Source organism: Agelaius tricolor, unplaced genomic scaffold, assembly GCF_023055355.1.
Source record: "Agelaius tricolor isolate 1412-34295 unplaced genomic scaffold, bAgeTri1.0.p SCAF_7, whole genome shotgun sequence".
In the NCBI taxonomy this organism is placed as follows: domain Eukaryota; kingdom Metazoa; phylum Chordata; class Aves; order Passeriformes; family Icteridae; genus Agelaius; species Agelaius tricolor.
The window spans coordinates 28,401,009-28,419,310 of record NW_027269267.1 but is presented as its reverse complement, the minus strand read 5'-3'; the positions used below and the strand labels follow the sequence as shown (position 1 = coordinate 28,419,310).

Below are 18,302 nucleotides of genomic sequence, written 5' to 3'. Positions count from 1 at the left end.
AGTGGGGGATTCTGAGTGACACTGACATCCCAGCACACCTGTAACCTCACTGACTCAGTGTGGCAATGGGAAAACAATGGGTGAACACACTTGAACTCATTTAAATTCAGTCTCAGAAGAGAGGCCAGGGAACTTGATCTCAGTGCATGAAGCTACTCAAGGGTCTGAATTCTTTATGTCTGTGAACTCTAAACTAGCAAGAGATGAAGAGGACACTTTACTGCTTCCTGACATGGAGACAAATGTCTCGGCCAACCACACAACAGCAGTTGTGAGCTACTGCAAAATAAAGACCAGTATAACACAGCTTTGCAGAATAAAACCTGAACATAGCTCTAATCTGCTGAAGAAATAAACACATGTTGCACACAAATGTTGAATATGGCAGATCTGATGTAACCAGTTCTGCTCCCTACTACAAGCTATAATATGATAAGAAAGCATCATTGTTTTCTTTAAATTAGATTATGACAGCAGGCCTGATTTTCCTCTCAGTTATATTGTTCTGAAAGGGAACAGCCTCACTGAAGTCCATTAGTTTACATTCATGTAACTCTAGTGAGAGAGAACAATCAGACTTTACAAATCTGTGCTTGAGAAACATGAACCTTTTGAAGTTTAAACATGAACATGCACATCTACGTATATATACACACACAAATAGATGCATTTCACCCACCTATTTCATCCCCTAGAGAGGAGTTCAGTATTGCACCAGCAGACATAACTACTGCACAGCTCCCAAAGCCATGTGTATATAATTTGACCAGTGGAATTTGGGGAACGTGCTTTTCCCATCCAAGAGTGGAGAAGGGAGCCTCCTTGCCATCTATTGTTTTCACATTCACTCTTTCTTTTAGCTCACAGAATAGCTGGTCTCCTGTCAACTTGGAGTTTCGCTTCCCCTTGAACCGCACCCCGTGCTTATTGGTACTCAAATAATCTTTCATCGCCTTCTGCAGTCGAGGGTTTAGCATCTTGGAAGAGACATCCCCTTTCCAAAGCTTGTAAAGAAAGGATTTCGACATTGTGGAATACAGCCCATCCCAGTCATCAGATTCATCAAGCATCTGGCCTCTCCTACGCTTTGTGCTCCTTCTCCTCATTCTTCTCTGATGGCTCCAGTTGTTCTGTAAAATATTTCCTCTTGGATTATTCACGTCAGCCGAAATGAATTTTTCTATCTCTTGAAGGTGGTTGAGTGACTGAGGCTGACCAGCAGCAAATAAATAATCATCATTCACTTGATAGAAAGCACTTTTTGATTTTCTTCCTAACTGGGGTGGAAAAAACTCATCTTCATTTCTAAAGGCCTCTTCCAATACAGTCCATTTCTTAGAATTTCCAGTCCCCGATTTAAAAGTACCTAGGAGATCTTCATTAAGAAGCACCTCATTGCCATCAATGGTTTCAGAGAATGATGGGTCATGAATGGCTCCCATGATGACTCTCTGTTTGCCCTGAAGGGGCAGAAGTCTCTTAGTTTCAATGTAAGAAAAGGAACTTGGAACTGGTTCAGCAGTGTTGCTATCTGTAAAATAGATGAATATCACCAAGAAAAGCAGGCCCCATGCAAAGATACCAAAAAGCATGAGTTGTTTCCATTGCTTCAAGTTAGGTTTCATGGCAATGCCTTTACCAGCTCCTCTGTGCCTTGAAGTATTGATGAAGGAAAATGAAACCTGTAGAGAACATCAAATGCTATTAACAATCGTTCAAAAAATAAATACAACTCAGAAGTATCTTAACACATATTGATAGATGGTGCAGAATTAATCTTCAGGCAGTAGCACAAAGGATTCAGTAGCAGAAACACACTCCAGAGCCCGCAGACACTGTAGGAGTGACACACTTTGGCTGAAACCACACCGTGACAGCTGCTAGCTACAAAAGAAGCTGGTGGCCAGTTTCTAAAGTAACACTGGATCCTGCCTCCGGGGAGATCATGTGCCTGCCTGCTTCTGCTATACCCAGCGTAGCCTTAAGAGAGCAAAAGCAAAGCCCCTGCCTGGCTGCATGCACAGAAGCTGTCTTCTCTTTACCACTGAAAGTCCTCACACAGGGGAACTGTGAGCAAGCCTGTCTCCAAAGGGACCAGGCAAGGAGCACAAGCTCTACGTTGCAGCCCTCCTCTGCCCACAGCCTGGAAATGATGATGTTCTGTGCATATCATCAGGGGGTGAAGGGTAGAGCATCACACAAATGGGTCAGAGGGGAGCCTCTTCCTCAGCTGGTATGAATGAGCCTCAGTGGCTGCATCATTTCTTGCCTAGTATCAGAGCTGAGTAAGAGCAACTCCTGTGCCTCTGCTACAGATGCTGCACGCACACTGAAGTGGCATGAAGGAGTTGTGCACATCAAGGTGTCAGGGGGTTTATATTGCCCAAAAAGGAGAGTGGGTGGCACAACTATCTAAATACATTCCTTTAGGATAAGATTGAGATTTACAAAAAGGGAGTGGGTACAGAATGTAAGACCTAGTCCTGGAAATATGTGCCCTATTAATACCTGGGGGTTTTGCACAGCTTGTGCATTAGTGGAGGGATGCATGGTCCAAATGAAACAAAGTTTGACTGAGGGGGCTGTGTTCCAAGGAAAATACATACCACATTGCTAGACCATCGAGCACACTATGCCCTTACACGAACTCACTTGCTTAATCAAGTGGTGTGACTATCAGTTACAAGCCTGACTGAAGCAAATCCCCACCATAAGCCTTACCATTCACCTCCCTGCATCACAGTCATCATGAGTGTAACTCAGTGTACTAATTACTGACAGATCACTCACCTGATCCAAATTAAAAATGAGCCAAGCCCCTTCTTCTGGAGTTTTCTTTCTAACCCATTTGTTTGGATGGCAACTTAATGGTGGGATTTAAAAAAAGCCACTTGTACCAGCCAGCTGTGATCAGCAAAGGGGAATGGGAGCAGGGGTAAGCTTGGATTTCATTACCAGCCTGCGCCTCAGGAGCCACCATCTCATCACATCACATCCAAACAGCTTACACGCCTGTGATAACACACTGCCTGCTCACCCTGGCCATCAGGAGGGACCAAAACCACAGTCACCACACGCTATCACCTTTCTGCAAGCTGCTAAAGTACATCAAAGCTGAGTGCAAAGTTTAAACTGAAGCTGTAACTAAGACTGTGTTTTCACATGAGAAAGAAGCCAGCAGTAACACCAGTGTAAGACGTTCTCTTTCTGTCCTTCATTCCTGCACTGTGCCTCTGCTGCTGCCAACATCCCCGTGTGTGGAACTGATACAGTAGGGAAATACATGTTAGAGGGTTTTCTTGGTTTTTTTGTTGTTTTTTGTTTTTTTTTTCTGGGTCAGGGTCAGCCCCTTTATCCACTTCAGTGTGGTCACACATCCAGTTGTTTCAGCACAAATGGGGAAATCACCCACCACAATGCAGAGGCGAGAACAAACCACAGGTGGTATTAGCAGAGATACTCAGGCTGTGTTTCTGCTGACCTCCTGAGAATGTGAGACTGCACTATTACATTTCCAAACAGTCTATTTTAATGATCTTGACAAAGACAGTTGACTCTGGGGCTCAAGGCAGGGTCCAACCAGAGGGAGGATTCATAGAGTTACACTTGGATGACCAAATTTCATTGCAATTTCTAATACACAGGGGGAAAAAAAAATTATGACTGTGATAACCCAGTGCTCCACATATGTTTGGCTTGGCTCAGCTCACAGAAACCACACGGAAGAAAGCTATTACTCCAACTGACCCATTTCCTACTTGCACTCTGCTGCAGCAAGATTGCTCTCTGCAGTACCTCAACACTCCCACACCTTCCAATATTAAATCACTGCAGGTGATGTCCTGTGGGAGTTGCCTTACATTATATGGCTGTTGTGCCAGTTAGGTCTGTCCTGAAGTTATTGCAACCTGCCCACTCATCAGTGTTCAGATGGTTCGCATTTTAAAATCAGCATTCTTCACCCATCTGAACTGCTTTCATCTCTTTTTATCATTTTCCCTGATGTGTTTCCCCAGCACTTTTCAACATGTGGCTTCCAAACCACTGTGTAGGTTAGTCTTTGCTCAGTCAGATGTTTCTCCTGCTGAATATACATTTCTTACAAGATCTGCAATGGAAGCATCTCGCATGATCTTTTTAACAGATAAGCTTGCAGGAAGCCAAAGTCACAAAGGAAGAGGTCACTAAGATTTTGCACTGAGTCACGTAGCAAGTCCAGACACAATTTAATCTATAAATGTTACAATTTACTCATTCCCCCCCCAGTTTTGTTATATCTTATAACCAGAAGTTGCTAAGAAATAGAAAGGCTTAGCCCTAAATCAGGTGTGAGACTACAAATTTCTAATTGTCTGTGATCATATGTTTGGCACAGCAGACTGCCACAGCATAGGAAGTCAAGACTCAGTACTCAGCCTAAAATCTGAAAAAGGACTGAGATGAATTAATTATTTTTAAATTAAAGCAAACAAAAATCTACCCCCCAAGCCCTCCACAACACTTATGTCATGAAAGCACACTCATCTTGGTCAGCACGCACATATTAGCATGCATATGATTAGCTTCTTTGTGCAGCAAAAAAATACCCACATAAAACAAAAAAACAGCACCCAACAATATATTTGTCAACACTACAAGCAAAAGGAGAGGCACCAGTGAGAATAAATCCAAAAACTTTACACATTAACTACTGCAGAAGCTTATCTGCAATTCCTTGTTGCAAGTGGGGCCTCAGAAAGGATACTCAAATCTCTTGAAAACTGGAGCTATGCAGGCAAATCTCTGTGCTGCTTTAATGTTTTTTGCTCACAAGAAATGCCTTGTCCTCCAGCAGTACAGCTGAGCTGGAAGCAAATTCAAGGTCATTACTGTATTAGCTGCAAGAGGACCTCTACAACCTCACAGGATCTTGAAGGCTGTGTGTCGAAAGCTGCACGAATTTCAGAGAAATATCAGTTTATCTTATCTCCCTCTACACTAAACATCCAGTCCTCTCCCCCTCAGCGCTTGCAGCTTCTCACACCTCACAGTCCCTGTCTTTGAAAGTGTTGGGGAGGAGAGGGCAGTACTTCCACATGCTCCCCACCATCCTCCCGCTGGCAGCAGACCCCTCCGCTGCTCAGGGGGTACCTTCCTCAGCACCAGCTGGGGATGCCCCTGGACTCCTGCCCTGTGCTGCCTTCAGCAGCACATCTCAATTGCAAAGAGAAAAGCATTTGTGTAGGAAACCAGAAATGACAATTGCAACGAATTACACTGGCTAAATAAATAAAAACAGGTGGTTTCACGGGTGCAATTACTGAAGTCCACTGGATGCTTCAGGATAAGTTTCATCTTTTTTACCTATGCTTAACATACAGCTTTTAAACTGTTAAAGCAATTCTACACAAGTTTTTAAATTATCATTAGCATTTCTTATTGTCTCCAACTTCACCCCCCCTGCTGTAATAATCTCCTTACTTACAGACTGCTGGAGTCAAAGCTACTGCAGAGGAGGAGCAGAGGAATAAGTCTACCCCTGGGGGAAACACTGGAGACTTAACCCAACCCAGCTTCCTCTCCAGCAGAAGTGATAAGCCTGTTTTGCCCCAGAGGCTGAAGACCTCATTTTCCTATGTATCTCCCTTCTGATAGGCTTCTTCAATCATTAACTGATTTAAGTTCCAACTACCACATGGAGAATGGCTTTTTTCCTTTCCCAGTCTGGCCATTCACACAAAAGCCCTGGAAAACATGAGGCAAGGTACAAACCAATGAAGTGGGCAAAAAGGGAAGACATTCTTATTTGCTTAATAGAAGTCTTAGCAGCAGCTATGAAAAAGAAAGGCAAACCCTAATGGTGTCTTTGAGGCATCCCAGGAAATAAAGGCAATTCCCCAGTGGAAATTAAAGGCTGATTTTCCAGAAGCAGCACCCACTTGTGGGAAATTTCATCTTGCCAAGCTCAGATGCAAGAAACTAAAGAGTTCCTCCTCCCTTTATAAAGCCCATTGTTTTGCAACAAGGAGCACTTTTCATTTTTCTAAAGTAGGCCTCCTGACTATTTCTTAAATGAGAAGAGATGGATAAGGGAGACTTTTCTAATTCCTTTGAAACATTCCTTCCTTTCAACACTGTCTATTGTTAAAATTAATTTGTACAGACCCTGGCAGCTCAGAGGTCAGGATGGTTCAAGTTGATGTGCTAAGATGTGCACTGTTATGTTAAACAGGGTTTTTCTTGGCTGCAGCTTTGCAGTAAAGGTCACCACAGGGTTATTTGGGGTTGCAAATGTTAGCTGTGGGCAACCATTCCCAAAGGGCTGAGAATCAAACCAAAGTTTATTTGATGGAAAGCTTAGGCAGCCTGAACAGATAGCAAATGCTCTGTTAGTTTGCTGCATCTCTTAGTCAGCTAATTCCAGTGTATTAAGAAACCTCTGGCATAGGGCAAGACAGCTGGAGGCTGCATTTCCAGGGTGGGGAATACACTCGTCCTCTCATGTGGAAAGTGCCAAATTGGTTTTAGTGTTATCACATCATTTCTGCGGTGGAAGCCATACAGTAGGCAGCAACAGACAGACAAGCCTGTGGGGAGTGGTGCCTGCCAAAAGATGTATATTAGTCTGTGGATGGCCTGTGCATTTGTCTTATTGGCTCTGATTAGGCCTCCTAATTAATGAATCTCTTTTGGACAACTTCCTTGTTAGTCCCAATAAATCTGGCCCTTTCCTTCAGAGGAGTCAAGCTGCATTCAGTATTTTTTGTGGCAACCTAAGACACTGTCTTCTGAAATAAAGAAAAAACACCCAAAGAAATCTGAAGTAGGATTTTTTTTCCATTATTGCCTTTTAAACCTATATTTAATTATCTACTTGGAGAAAATTCCTTGAGAGTTATTCAAATAATGGTATTGCTAACCTGAATCACCTACTAAATGTGAGCCAAGCGTCCTGAATCAGAGCATTTGGAAAGACCAGTCTCAGGTTCTTACTTCTGAGGATGCAGGCAGGCAGTGTGCCTGTTCCTCAGTCCTCGGATAAAACCTAGGATTTCAAGTTAAAGGGGGTGGGAGTGAAGCAACTTTTTTATTTATTTTTACTAATGACCCATTTCCAGGAGCTTAGGCTGTAAGAAAATTGCCAAATATAGTGAAACTTGCAGTGAAACTCACTCAAGCTGGCAACCCGGCAGCTGGAGAAATGCTCAGTGGGGTTTCTGCCAAGGAACGCGTCCTAGATTATTATGTAGGAGCACGGAGGCTTAGATGCATCAGTCTCTGGGGCTTAGTGGAAGGTCAAAGTTATTTTCTATGCACCTGATATCTAGTCTCCATGCTCCATCATCAAGTTCAAGCTTCCTGGCATTGAAGCCAGCTATCACTTTCCCACAGCCCACAGACCACATACAGGTTGTCTGAGTGTGGGCTGACAGGAGGGAAGTAAAAATAGAAAAGAAAAGCTGCACCAGCTCTGATCCTTCACATGCAGACCTTCCCACCACCAGTGGAAATGTTTAACAGAGCAACAATTGTCAGGGAGAACCTGATTTCCCAGTGACTGACTGCACCTCCCCAACCTGCAGCAGCTTTTCTCAGGAGCCATGAGAGGAGCTCTCATTCTGACATGCCCTGAGATTCACCACTCCAGCCATGATTTCCTCACTAATTTCAGGTCAGGGGAGATAAGTGAATCTCTGTCTTTTCCAGAGAGGTATGAGTTGACCACAGTCTTGTTATTCTAACTGAGGGTTTCTATAGAAATGTAGTACACACCACTTCATGTGGGATTCGGTACAACTTTAGTGTAAATCACTTCCAGGCTCTTTAATCAAAACTACAAAGGGGCAGAAGTGTCACAGAGTTGTGTGAAGACAAGCAGTTTTCACAACATAAATCACCCCCACAGCCTCTCAAGGAGTTTCTCACAGAGCCCTGTACTACCTGTACTCAGCCTTATCTACTTCTGACCCCTTTTTTTGCCCTTTGCTCTTGCCACACCTTTGCTGTTTCCTGGTCCTGCTCACAGCAAGATGAAAAGGTTCAAGGCTGCTTAAGTTGCTGCAATTGCCAACAGATCTTGGTTCCACCACAGCACAGAGGTGCAGAAACCACCACTTTGGCCACAGTCCCTAGCATGCCCTCACACACAGTAAGGAAGCAAATGAAGTATTTTCACTGCCCTTGCAGATCTACCAGCTAGGTGTTTTGGCCATATTTCAGCTGCCACAGCACTGTCTCTTGATCCAGATAGCAGGGGAAAAAAATCCACTTGTACCTACACCAATATAAAACCACTGCAAATATCCAAAAGAGTGCAAGTCACTTTTCCAAAGTGAAATTCAGGATGGCACTGCACAGACATGGAGGGATCTAAGTTTGCACAAACACCATCCCAGCAGGCTCCACTCTTCCACCTCAGTGTTCCTCTGCAGATCGAACCACAGAGCTGCGTGTGGCTTCTCTGTGCTACCTCTGTGCAGCTCTCCTCTCTCTCACAAACTGCAGGTTGCAGAGGAACTGCAGTTGTTCCCAGGGCATCTGATCACCATGAAGGTCCTAGGAAGCTGAATGCTGTGCAGACTGAAAGATCAAGCTGGCTGGAGATAAAAGCCATATGTGGAAACAAGGTGACCAGACTGATGGCCATCACTTACTTGTGCATCCTCCACTCACACATAACCACTTTATTAAAGTATTTAGTTTTATTGCTGCAGTGAGGCCAATGAGGAGGAAGTGAGTTGTACACCAATACAGGGAGGAAGAAGCAGGGGCTGGGGGAGGCTGTGGCACTGGGCCAAGAAAGAAGGAAGCGTGGCTGCACGGCAGCAGAGAGGGCAGGAAGGCAGAGAGACTGAAAATAAACTACACCCATAGTGCTAGAGGAGGAGCAAAACAACACCTGCCAGAGAGGCAGCAACACCTCAGCACCACAGGGATGAGAACTGGAAGTGAAAACTTCCTCCCACCAGAGTGATCACATCCTTCCCTTTGGGGAAGCAGCATGAGAGCCTTGCTACTGCTGAGGGAAGGCTCTGGACTTGAGCATCCTACCCTATTCCTCCCAAGATGGGGGAGAGGCTGCCACGTTCCTTCAGCAGATGGGAAGCCTGGGTGAGTGGCAGGACCCACGCTGTGTCTTCCCCCTTATTCTGGATGGCCACTCCCAGGTCAGTGTGCTGCTTCCTGCCACCCCTGTGACTGGGAAAGGGGACCCTGGAGCACTGGCCCTGGTCCTTGCAGGTGGAGCACAACCCTTTCACCAGGGCACTTTCAGACTGATGGATCAGCACCCAAAAGAGTTGCACATATTTCCGCTGTGAAGGTTGCACATATTTTCCCTGTGAAGGTTACTTCACATCCCATGCAGGGATGCTCCAACATACAGGCACAGATGGTGCCTGAGGACACACAACATGAGCAGGAGTTTATGCCCATCTTTGGCACAGCCTGGCTTTCTGTGTGACTTATTCCCACCCACAGAGTAAGGTTTTAATCCCAATCCCCCCTGCAAAAGCAGAGTTTAGGAGCAGCCTGTGCTTATGTTCTGCTTTCATGTGTAACTGAACAGGATGGCAGGAACCTCTTAATGCACCAAAACAAGACAGAGAGGCACAGAGAAATGGATAATACTACTCAGTGTCTAATAAAACAGAAGAAAAAAATCCAGCCAACATACATAACTGTATTGGGTTCCCCTCCCTCTTTTTAAGGGACAGCTTTTGATACCGTACTTGCAAAAACACATAATTCAAAAAAGGAAGGAAGTGCTTTGAGGGTTTTTATTTAAAGCTTGACAGGATAAACGAATCACAGTCTCATTAAATCACACAAATCTCAGGCTGCACACAAGACTAAACCACGAGAAATAGGACGTTACAAATCCTCATGCAGTTCTACACTTCCAGCACAACAGCTCATTTTATTTCTGCTCTTGGCAAGGTTAGAATAAAAGGCTTCTTTTCTTTGCTCCATAAATGTTTTTAGACGCTATATTACGTGAACTTAACACAGCAGTAATTGCCCTGAGAAAGGGCAATCTGAAATGCTTCCTTAAAGAAGGCAACATTTATAATAACACACACATGAACAGAGAGTACAGTTACAAAAGACCTGTTTCAATCTCATCACAAAAACTTGACCAAAATCACTCATTCTTCCAGGCAGAAGTGATTGGGGAATTTTGATTTTTCACTCTAAAGCAACATTTCTGAGATGTACTAATTATGCCCATCTCTGTGTACCAGTGTATTTTTCATCTGCCAAGTATGTTCTTACTGTATGTTTCTAACACTGTAGGCACTGTTTCACTTTCCTTTTAATTACTAACTTCTTTATTGGACTGTAGTTTGTCTTTTTACATTTGTTTCAGAAAGCAACCAACTCAGCCCTTTTTTAAAAACACTAATATATAACAATGTTAAACAAATTGTTCCCTATTTCTCAGCTCTATCTCAGTGCCAGTTCCCATTTGTTTATGTTAGCAAAATAATTGTAGGAGGATACTTAGAAAATTATCATTGTTAACATCTCATTTCTGTATATTCATATATATACATACAAACAATATGCCTTCTATGTGCTTATTTGCCTTAGTCTAAAAGCTTGAGTAAAAAATTTCACCCTGGAAGAAGGCTTGCCAAACTGAAGGATGAAATCAGTTCAGCCCTTTGTTACATTACAATCTAAAAATGAAATTTCCTGGACTGAAACAATTTTCCCCTCTTTTTTGTATATTTTAATACTTAACATGATTATGCTGATAATAAGCCAATCTACACTAGCTGGGGTATTTTGGTTGGCTTCCTAAAACAAAATGAAGTGGTATTAGTATTTTCCACCCCCCACCTCTTTCTTTCTCTCTCCATTCTGGCACTGTTTCATGCATGGCTGTGGGCAAAATTAGTTTAAACTATGACTAGCTCAACAGAAATCTCTTCTGTGGGGGATACAGCTGTTTCTAACCTGACATGAACCACTGGAACCTGAATCCTATCTGTCTGGAAACTTTACAGAGAAACAGGATCTCTAACAACTACCAGCATGAAGCTAGCATGAGCAATTGTGACAAACCAAAGTTGCTGGCTGGGTGCTTCATCCCCTTTGCAAATCATTGATGCCCATGTGCAACACACAAGATGTCTTTTCCCCCGGCACTTGCCATCCACCCCCTACAAATACAACTGACTTTTACAAGATGGAAGGTAGCTCAAAAAGGATGAGGTTCTCTGAAAGCTCTGACACCATTAAAACAATGAGACACAGAGGTAAGTGAGAGGCAAGATAGAGCTGGCTAGCCCCCAAGATTATTTACATTAGTTATTTTTGTTAAAAGAGTTAGGAGGATGGGATAAGATTGACACCATCCTCACTGGATATAACTGTGGAATTACCATTTGATGGTAATTTTCACCATCATAAGAGACAACTAAACCTAAAATCTTGTATTTGGAGACCTACAGGCTACTACTGAGTATGTGAAAGAGTAAATACTTTACTTTCCAAGATACTTGGTAGTTTTTTTTTGGTGCCTTTATCTCTAGAGGAAAGTCTCAATTTAAATACTGACTTTAAAACCTGAAGCTAACCAGTATATATGCAATATATTCTCTTCCTTTGATTGTTCAACAGGTGGCATAATCAAAATTTTCATTAAAATATTTCTTAGTATTTCAAATATCAGCTATACATTTCTTGATTTTCAGCCAACAGGAAGGCCTTTGAAATACCACCAATTTCATTAAAAAGCCCTCTTTCTAACACTGTCTTTAAGTAGCCAAGACATGCAAACCCCTGCTTGCCTTTTGCACACTCTGTTTAGATGATGTAGACTCATCTGCTGAGAAGGTGCTGATGAAGTGCATCCTCTTGCCCAGCACAAAGCACAGCCATCCTCTCATCAAGATGTCATCAAGAAACACTTGAAACTCTCCTTCTCCTCTCCTCTCCTGCTGCACACTGACAACTCAGCGTCTATGGGAACAGCCACACAGAACCAGAGCTGCAGCGAGGGGCACGTGGGGTGTGCCCAGCCTGCCCTGCTTCCTTTCCCAGGGAACTCTTCTCAGACAGTGCTTGCTTCTCTTCTGGCTCGTGCCCTTCCCAGGAAACAGGAGTTTTCCCTCACCATGCCACCATTTAGGAAACCTACTGCAACACTCAAACCAGCCACTGGGAGAATTAGGAAAAAGGTTTGCAATGGTGGAGATGAAACATTTATGTGATTTTAACCCTTGCCTAGGATAATACAACCTCAACCCTTGCCTGCAGCTTTTAAGTGCTAAAGGCACGAGGTAAGCAATAAAGTAAAGCAAATTCACTGCCCTAAATCAATCAGAAGAAGGTTTTCTCTACCAACATGAAAAGAGACTTGTGAAAAAGAAATCCTTGTTTTAAATAGATTGATTCCTCAGCAACATCCAATCCTGTCAAACATATTCTGCTAAGGGGGTTTAGTCTTCCTTCAATCCCATTCAGACAGTAAAAAAATGGGGGAAAACATTAGTCTGATCTAAAAACTAATGCTTAAGATTTCTAAAATTTTCAGGATTTTTGCTTTTATTTTCTGATTTATATCTATACTTCTAGTCAGCATGTTAGTAGAGATGTTTTACTAACAGTTAAAACTACTATAGCAGATATAGACTATACTACACAGGATGACTGCAAGCAAAGCAAAAATTTCCTACTTTCATCACACTGGATTGTTAGGTCCTTTTAAATGTTGGAGAAAAACACATTGAAGTTCATACTAAAGATGAGTATAAAGATGCAAATAGATATATTAGTAGCAATCATAAATGATGTCAAGCAGTGACAAGACTCTTGTTCTGGTGTTCAGCTGTGTTCAATCTGCTCCAAGCTCTTCCAAAATTTTCAGTATCTATGCAAAAACAGTCTGTTGTGCTTGCTTTGCTCCAGGAAAAGAGTAGAGTTCTTACAAATCAGTATTTGGACATGCAGCAGTACAGAAAGGTCCTGGCAATCAGGCAGGACACCTGCCACCAGTAGTAAACCTATCAATCACCAAACCTGGTTTGGTGAATTAATTAAAACAAATTTACTATTCCAATAAAGCAGAAGGAAATCTATATGGGAACAGTAATGTTTTAATCCATTTCAATGCATTGTATAATTTCATAGTACTTCCAGTAACTGTAGAGATTCTTATTATATAAACCCTCCAAATGTGAAACCTGATAATAGATCCAACACACCCTGGAGGGTCATGAGAGACACCTGGTTATTCCCAGGGGGCAATGGCAGAACTCTGTGTGCTCCCAGTACCCCACCAGTGCATTGATGCAAAGCTACAGGAGAATTCTGTAGCATCTCACAATTCACAATTTTAGGTAGGGATATACAAAGATTTTAAGATGAATTCAGGAGCAGCTGTTGGCCAGTCTACTTACAAACCACATTTATTCAAACATTTCTTGTACCTAAAATTCTGCTTTTCTACTTTAAGAGCCCAAAGCTGTGAACAGTAACAGCCACATAACCTGGGATTTTTGACTTCAGCATAAGAAAATGAGTACCACTGAGCTTTTCTTAAAGAAGAAGGCAGACAATATGTTATGCCCAACAAGAACCAAGAGAAATATTGTTTGAAGCTAGATGGGGAGTGAGGAGTGAAGACTCACACCCACAAATCTGAGGTTCAGCTCTGGACCCAGAACCCCACTAACAACATTTGCACACAAGCAAGATCTCACAATCTGGATACTGTCAAAATTTTGTCCAAATATGCTGTGCTATTACAGATTTTCTTCTATTTTAGCTACTTTTTCAGATTCCCAAACCCTTTCAGATAAAAGCAGCAGAAACTATTAAGAGTAAATTAATTTATGATGAAATGGACTTATCATACTAACTAGAGATAATTTTTTAAACTTTAATTGTTCAGATTTGATACAGCTCTTTAAGAATCCTATCCAATGTGCTTTCACAAATCTCAATGGATAATATTTATCTGACTTATTTACTAATTACTTCCAAATTACAAATGTCCCTCAGGTCTGAATCATTTCTGATGAAAGAATGAGCAGACTTTTACACCATGAGGGAAGAGAAATTAAAGGAGAAGAATTTGTATGGTTCAGATCAGGCTAATGGCAAGTTTGATTTCTTTAAAGTGTTTTCTAACTTTATCACCACATGCAGTTAACAATCTGTATTTGCCAAGCCTTCTATGCAACTGCCTTGCCTAGATCTCCTAGGGTTTTATTTAGTAAAAGGAGATAATCATTAAAAGCTATGGCAAAAGCAGCATTCCAGACTGCAGATACTGTAAATGTCACAGTCTCCATAAACAAACTGAGCGTGGACAAGCACATGAGGAATAACCACGTATTTTCAAGACACTTAAACAGAACATGCCCAAGGGCACAGTGTAGATGAGCCCATGTTTCTATCAGTGGGTAACATATACAGTCTCTTTTCCAGGAGCTGAAGAATCCAAGTTTATGTGAATTCTAATGCATCACTTTTCTGCCAAGCACACTTGTACAAAACAGGCACACTTCAGTTTAAAATCAATTCACTTGGCTTGGGCATCAGAGAATCGGGGGAAAAAATAGACTTTTAGTGTACAATATTAGCTTTCTAAAAGCATTATCTTTCTTGGAAAAATAATGTTGTTAATATAATAAATACTTCATGTACTCTATGTGCTTTATTTACTGCTACTATTTCTCCAGCATTTCAGCCAGTGACTGAAAACTCCAGATAACAGCAGCGTGTCTCCTCCGGCATCACCATATCACTATAATCAACTTGATTTCCAAAATTCAGAAGTAGTACCTCTATTCTGAACTCCAAGACCTACAAATCAGTCACATTGCTATAAGTCTTGACCCAATTTCTCTTTCTCTTGATGACACTTTTATTTAGCATGACTCTTTCCAAGTCACTTGACATTTTCCATATGTACTTTGCATACATGGGACTTGCAACTTCTTTTGTAACCTCACTTCAGATTGGCAGAAAATAAATGAGGGGAACCTTTTGCTCTAAAAGATACTACATTTCAAAGAACATTTTGTTTAGGAACTCTAAATGAAAGAAATATGAAAAATATTCTTTAGAAAATAAGTAAGAAAAATCGGAAAGAGTGTTAAAGCAACTCAGTCAAAAAGCAAACTGCTGTGGGAAGATGCCTTTACTTTCTTGAGCTGGATCAGATGTCTATCTTAGCTGTGCTGAATTTCTCAGCAGTCAAGGCTATGAATTACTATTGGCTGCTTGACTGATTAACCATGGTGCTGGTATGCCTGAGACCTTCCAAACACAGCAGGGTTATTGCAGCAGTAGACAATACTATAATATTGCAGCATTACAGGCTTTGCAGTTTTCTGTTCCTTCTCTCAGCTTGTGCAACGGGTTTATAACATTCCTTGGAAACTTTCATCTGGGAGCACGGGATGGAGCAGCACCAGTAGTAACTCAAAGCTTTGCAGCTCTACTGCCTGAAGAGTGCAGATACACTATTTCTAGAAACACCAAGAAGATAAAAATTCCTTGGGGTGACCTCCTCCTTTGAGGTCCTGCTTACCAAAGAAATCATGCAGAGAGTCACTATGCAGGCACTCCAATGCCATGCAGTGATACATATCTGAGCTAACTTAGGAACCAAAGATGCATCCTCACATCCACATATTTTGCTTTGCATGTCCCCTTTGATGGCTCTGGTTTTGGTGCTATCATCACCTGAAGAATTCTCAGGGCACTTTCAACTGCAACTAGTTATTGTTTCACAAAAATAAAGAGCCTAATGTCACACAGGACAGAAGCAAAGTTCCACGTATACAGTGTGCTCAACCCAGTGCTAGTGTCCCTATTTATGTCATGATGACCTTGCAAGAGCAATATATATTTCAGAGACTGCAAGACTTAATTATTTTAATTCTGTGGTCCAGGAGTTTTCCATAGGGTTTCTCTCATGCTCGAAACTTTTGCAGACAATAGTGGTATCACTGGTTTAAGTAGCTGTGATCACATTACCTACACCCTTCTCAGTGGCTGCCCATATAGAGGCACATTGATTTTTAGCTGACTCTGTTGGTCTTTTCAGTGCTCCTAATCATAAAAGGCCTGAGCAAATAGAAAACCTACTGATCGCTATTTTATGCAGATACCCTTTTACAGGAATTGACCCATTGTAAACTAATGCAGGAATTGTATTTTTGGTGTGGGGTGTGTTAGGCAAGAAGCAGGAATGCCCCTCTGCTACAGCTGCCACCCAGTAGCAGCACAGATGGCAAACAGGACAAAGCCTGGCCTTGCACAGACACACAGAGCACCTCCTGGCCCCATCGACTGCAGAGCTGGGCAGGTGCTGAGTGATCCAGCCTAAAAGGCAGCCCTAGCAAACAGTGATGTACAGCACCCTGTCTCATCAGGAGCAGCACCTCCTGACTTCTGCCAAGTCTCTCCTGGAGCTTTATAACTTAAGCCCCAGAAAGAAAAATACAGACAAGCAGTGACTTCAAACACTCTCATCCCGTGCCTCAGGGTGAGGGCTCATTCCAGCCTGACATCTGTTCCAGCCCTGCTTGCTCTGTCTATACAGTGGCTCAATCAAACGAATTCAATGACTTGAAATACAGCATATTTAGAGATCTTTGCTCATTTGGCTCTATCCAGCAATAACAACTGCAATAACATGCTGTGGTCTTCTCATCATTCAGAAAACAGCAGTCAGAGCAGAGGAAAGGGCTGGTGCACAACCAGGTCTCACCCTGGTACAGAAGTCACTGCTAAGGTGCCTCTAAGTTGAAAAATAAAAGGCACTTCCAGGCCCACAAACATTTTCTCTCTGTTTTCTAATGCCTCTCTGAAATCTTGCAATTTTGAAAGCTAAACATTTCAGCCTACAGATTTTTAGACACAAAGAAGAGCAGCTCAAAAGCACACATGGAGAATACTGATCCCCATCTTAGGCCACTGCCACCCTCACAGCTTTCCACAGCAGGAGCTGCCACTAGGGAAACCCTAAATGCCAAGCCAGCCATCAATCAGGAACATTTTTTGCCTCGAGGTCAGAGTATAACTAGGCCAACAGAGATACTCTCTTCGACCGAGCAGAGAGGGAAAAGCTGTACTAAATAGTGATCTCTCAAACCAGACACTCCAAAAAGCTCTCAGTGACAGTATGGTGGCAGTAGGACTCCAAGTGCAAATCCTTCTCCAGCAGGTACAGGGCTAATGCTTCTGCCTTCCCACATGTGCCTAGAGCCAGCCATGCACACTTTGGCTCCAACCTACACTGCTCTGAACTTACCCTTGAAAAAAAACAACCCTGAAATAAATAGCAAAAATAGAATCAGTCTGAACAAGCAGTGAACAATGACAATGGAATGAATATTAAATATGGACAAATATTTCTAATGGAGAGATTAGCTTTCTATAACAAACTCTGGTTTTAACCTTCATAACTTCAACAAAGTAAAACCAGTCACATGAAATTTCAGTTGTGGTCTCATGCCAAGGAAAGCTCCTCTGGAAAGTTTGAGGTAGATCAGCCAAGGCATCTTGAAGATATGAGAGTTCCTGAAAAGTGAGGTGTTCTCCATTTCTTGGACTGTTCCTAATTTTTTTTGGCCCACCATAACTTAAAAATGGTTGGCTTACACATTCCAAATTTGCTTGGCTACTACTGGTGCCTTTGACTAGTTGCAGGCTATTTTATTACTGAATGTGGGTTTGTGCAAACTCTTGAGTGCTGCAGTTAACACAATACATTGGCTTGTGCGTGCTGCAGGCAAGCCAGCCTGGCCTGCTGCAGGCTCCTCCATCACCTCATCAGCTGTGCTCAGGAGGCAGCCCAGAAACCCAGGACCCTTCCCTCATGTCCAGCTGGGTGTAAGAACTTGGCTGGAGTTCACAGATTCCATGGGGAGACATTCTGTCAAACTGGAGAGGAACAGTCCTGAGGTGCTTCCCATCCTTGCCAGTACCAAAGTGCCTCTCTTGGAAAGGTGAGCAAACACCAGACTCAGATGGTTTCCTCCCCTTAGTGTTGTCCTTTTCCTACTCCTTAAATCCATACTCAGCCTTACTCTCTGATGAACCCAAAAAATTTTCTTAGTGAACATTCACATAGTTCCCAACCCTTTCCTCCGTGGATTACGGATCCAATCTATTTCCCATTTCCATGCTGATTGCAGAATCTGCGCTGGGGTCTGGGTGCTTCTTCTGCAGCAGATTTCCCCTCTCTGCTCCACTCTCTTGATCTCCAAGGCCCTCTTCTAGACTAGGAGCCTTGTACACATAGACACAACATAGGGCATTAGACTTCTGGACAGGAACACCCAGGGGGAACATTT

General features: G+C 42.6%; 1 protein-coding gene across 4 annotated transcripts in view; it reads right to left on the bottom strand.

Annotated features, from left to right (window-relative positions):
• Positions 1–18,302, bottom strand: part of ST6GAL2 (ST6 beta-galactoside alpha-2,6-sialyltransferase 2) — a 173,565-nt gene that overhangs the window by 24,138 nt on the left and 131,125 nt on the right. For all 4 annotated transcript variants that reach the window (XM_071430745.1, XM_071430746.1, XM_071430743.1 and 1 more), the window contains one exon: positions 680–1,682. In XM_071430745.1, the coding sequence (XP_071286846.1) occupies positions 680–1,625 (946 nt within the window). In that variant the 5' untranslated portion in view covers positions 1,626–1,682. The remainder of the gene's footprint in view (positions 1–679; positions 1,683–18,302) is intronic.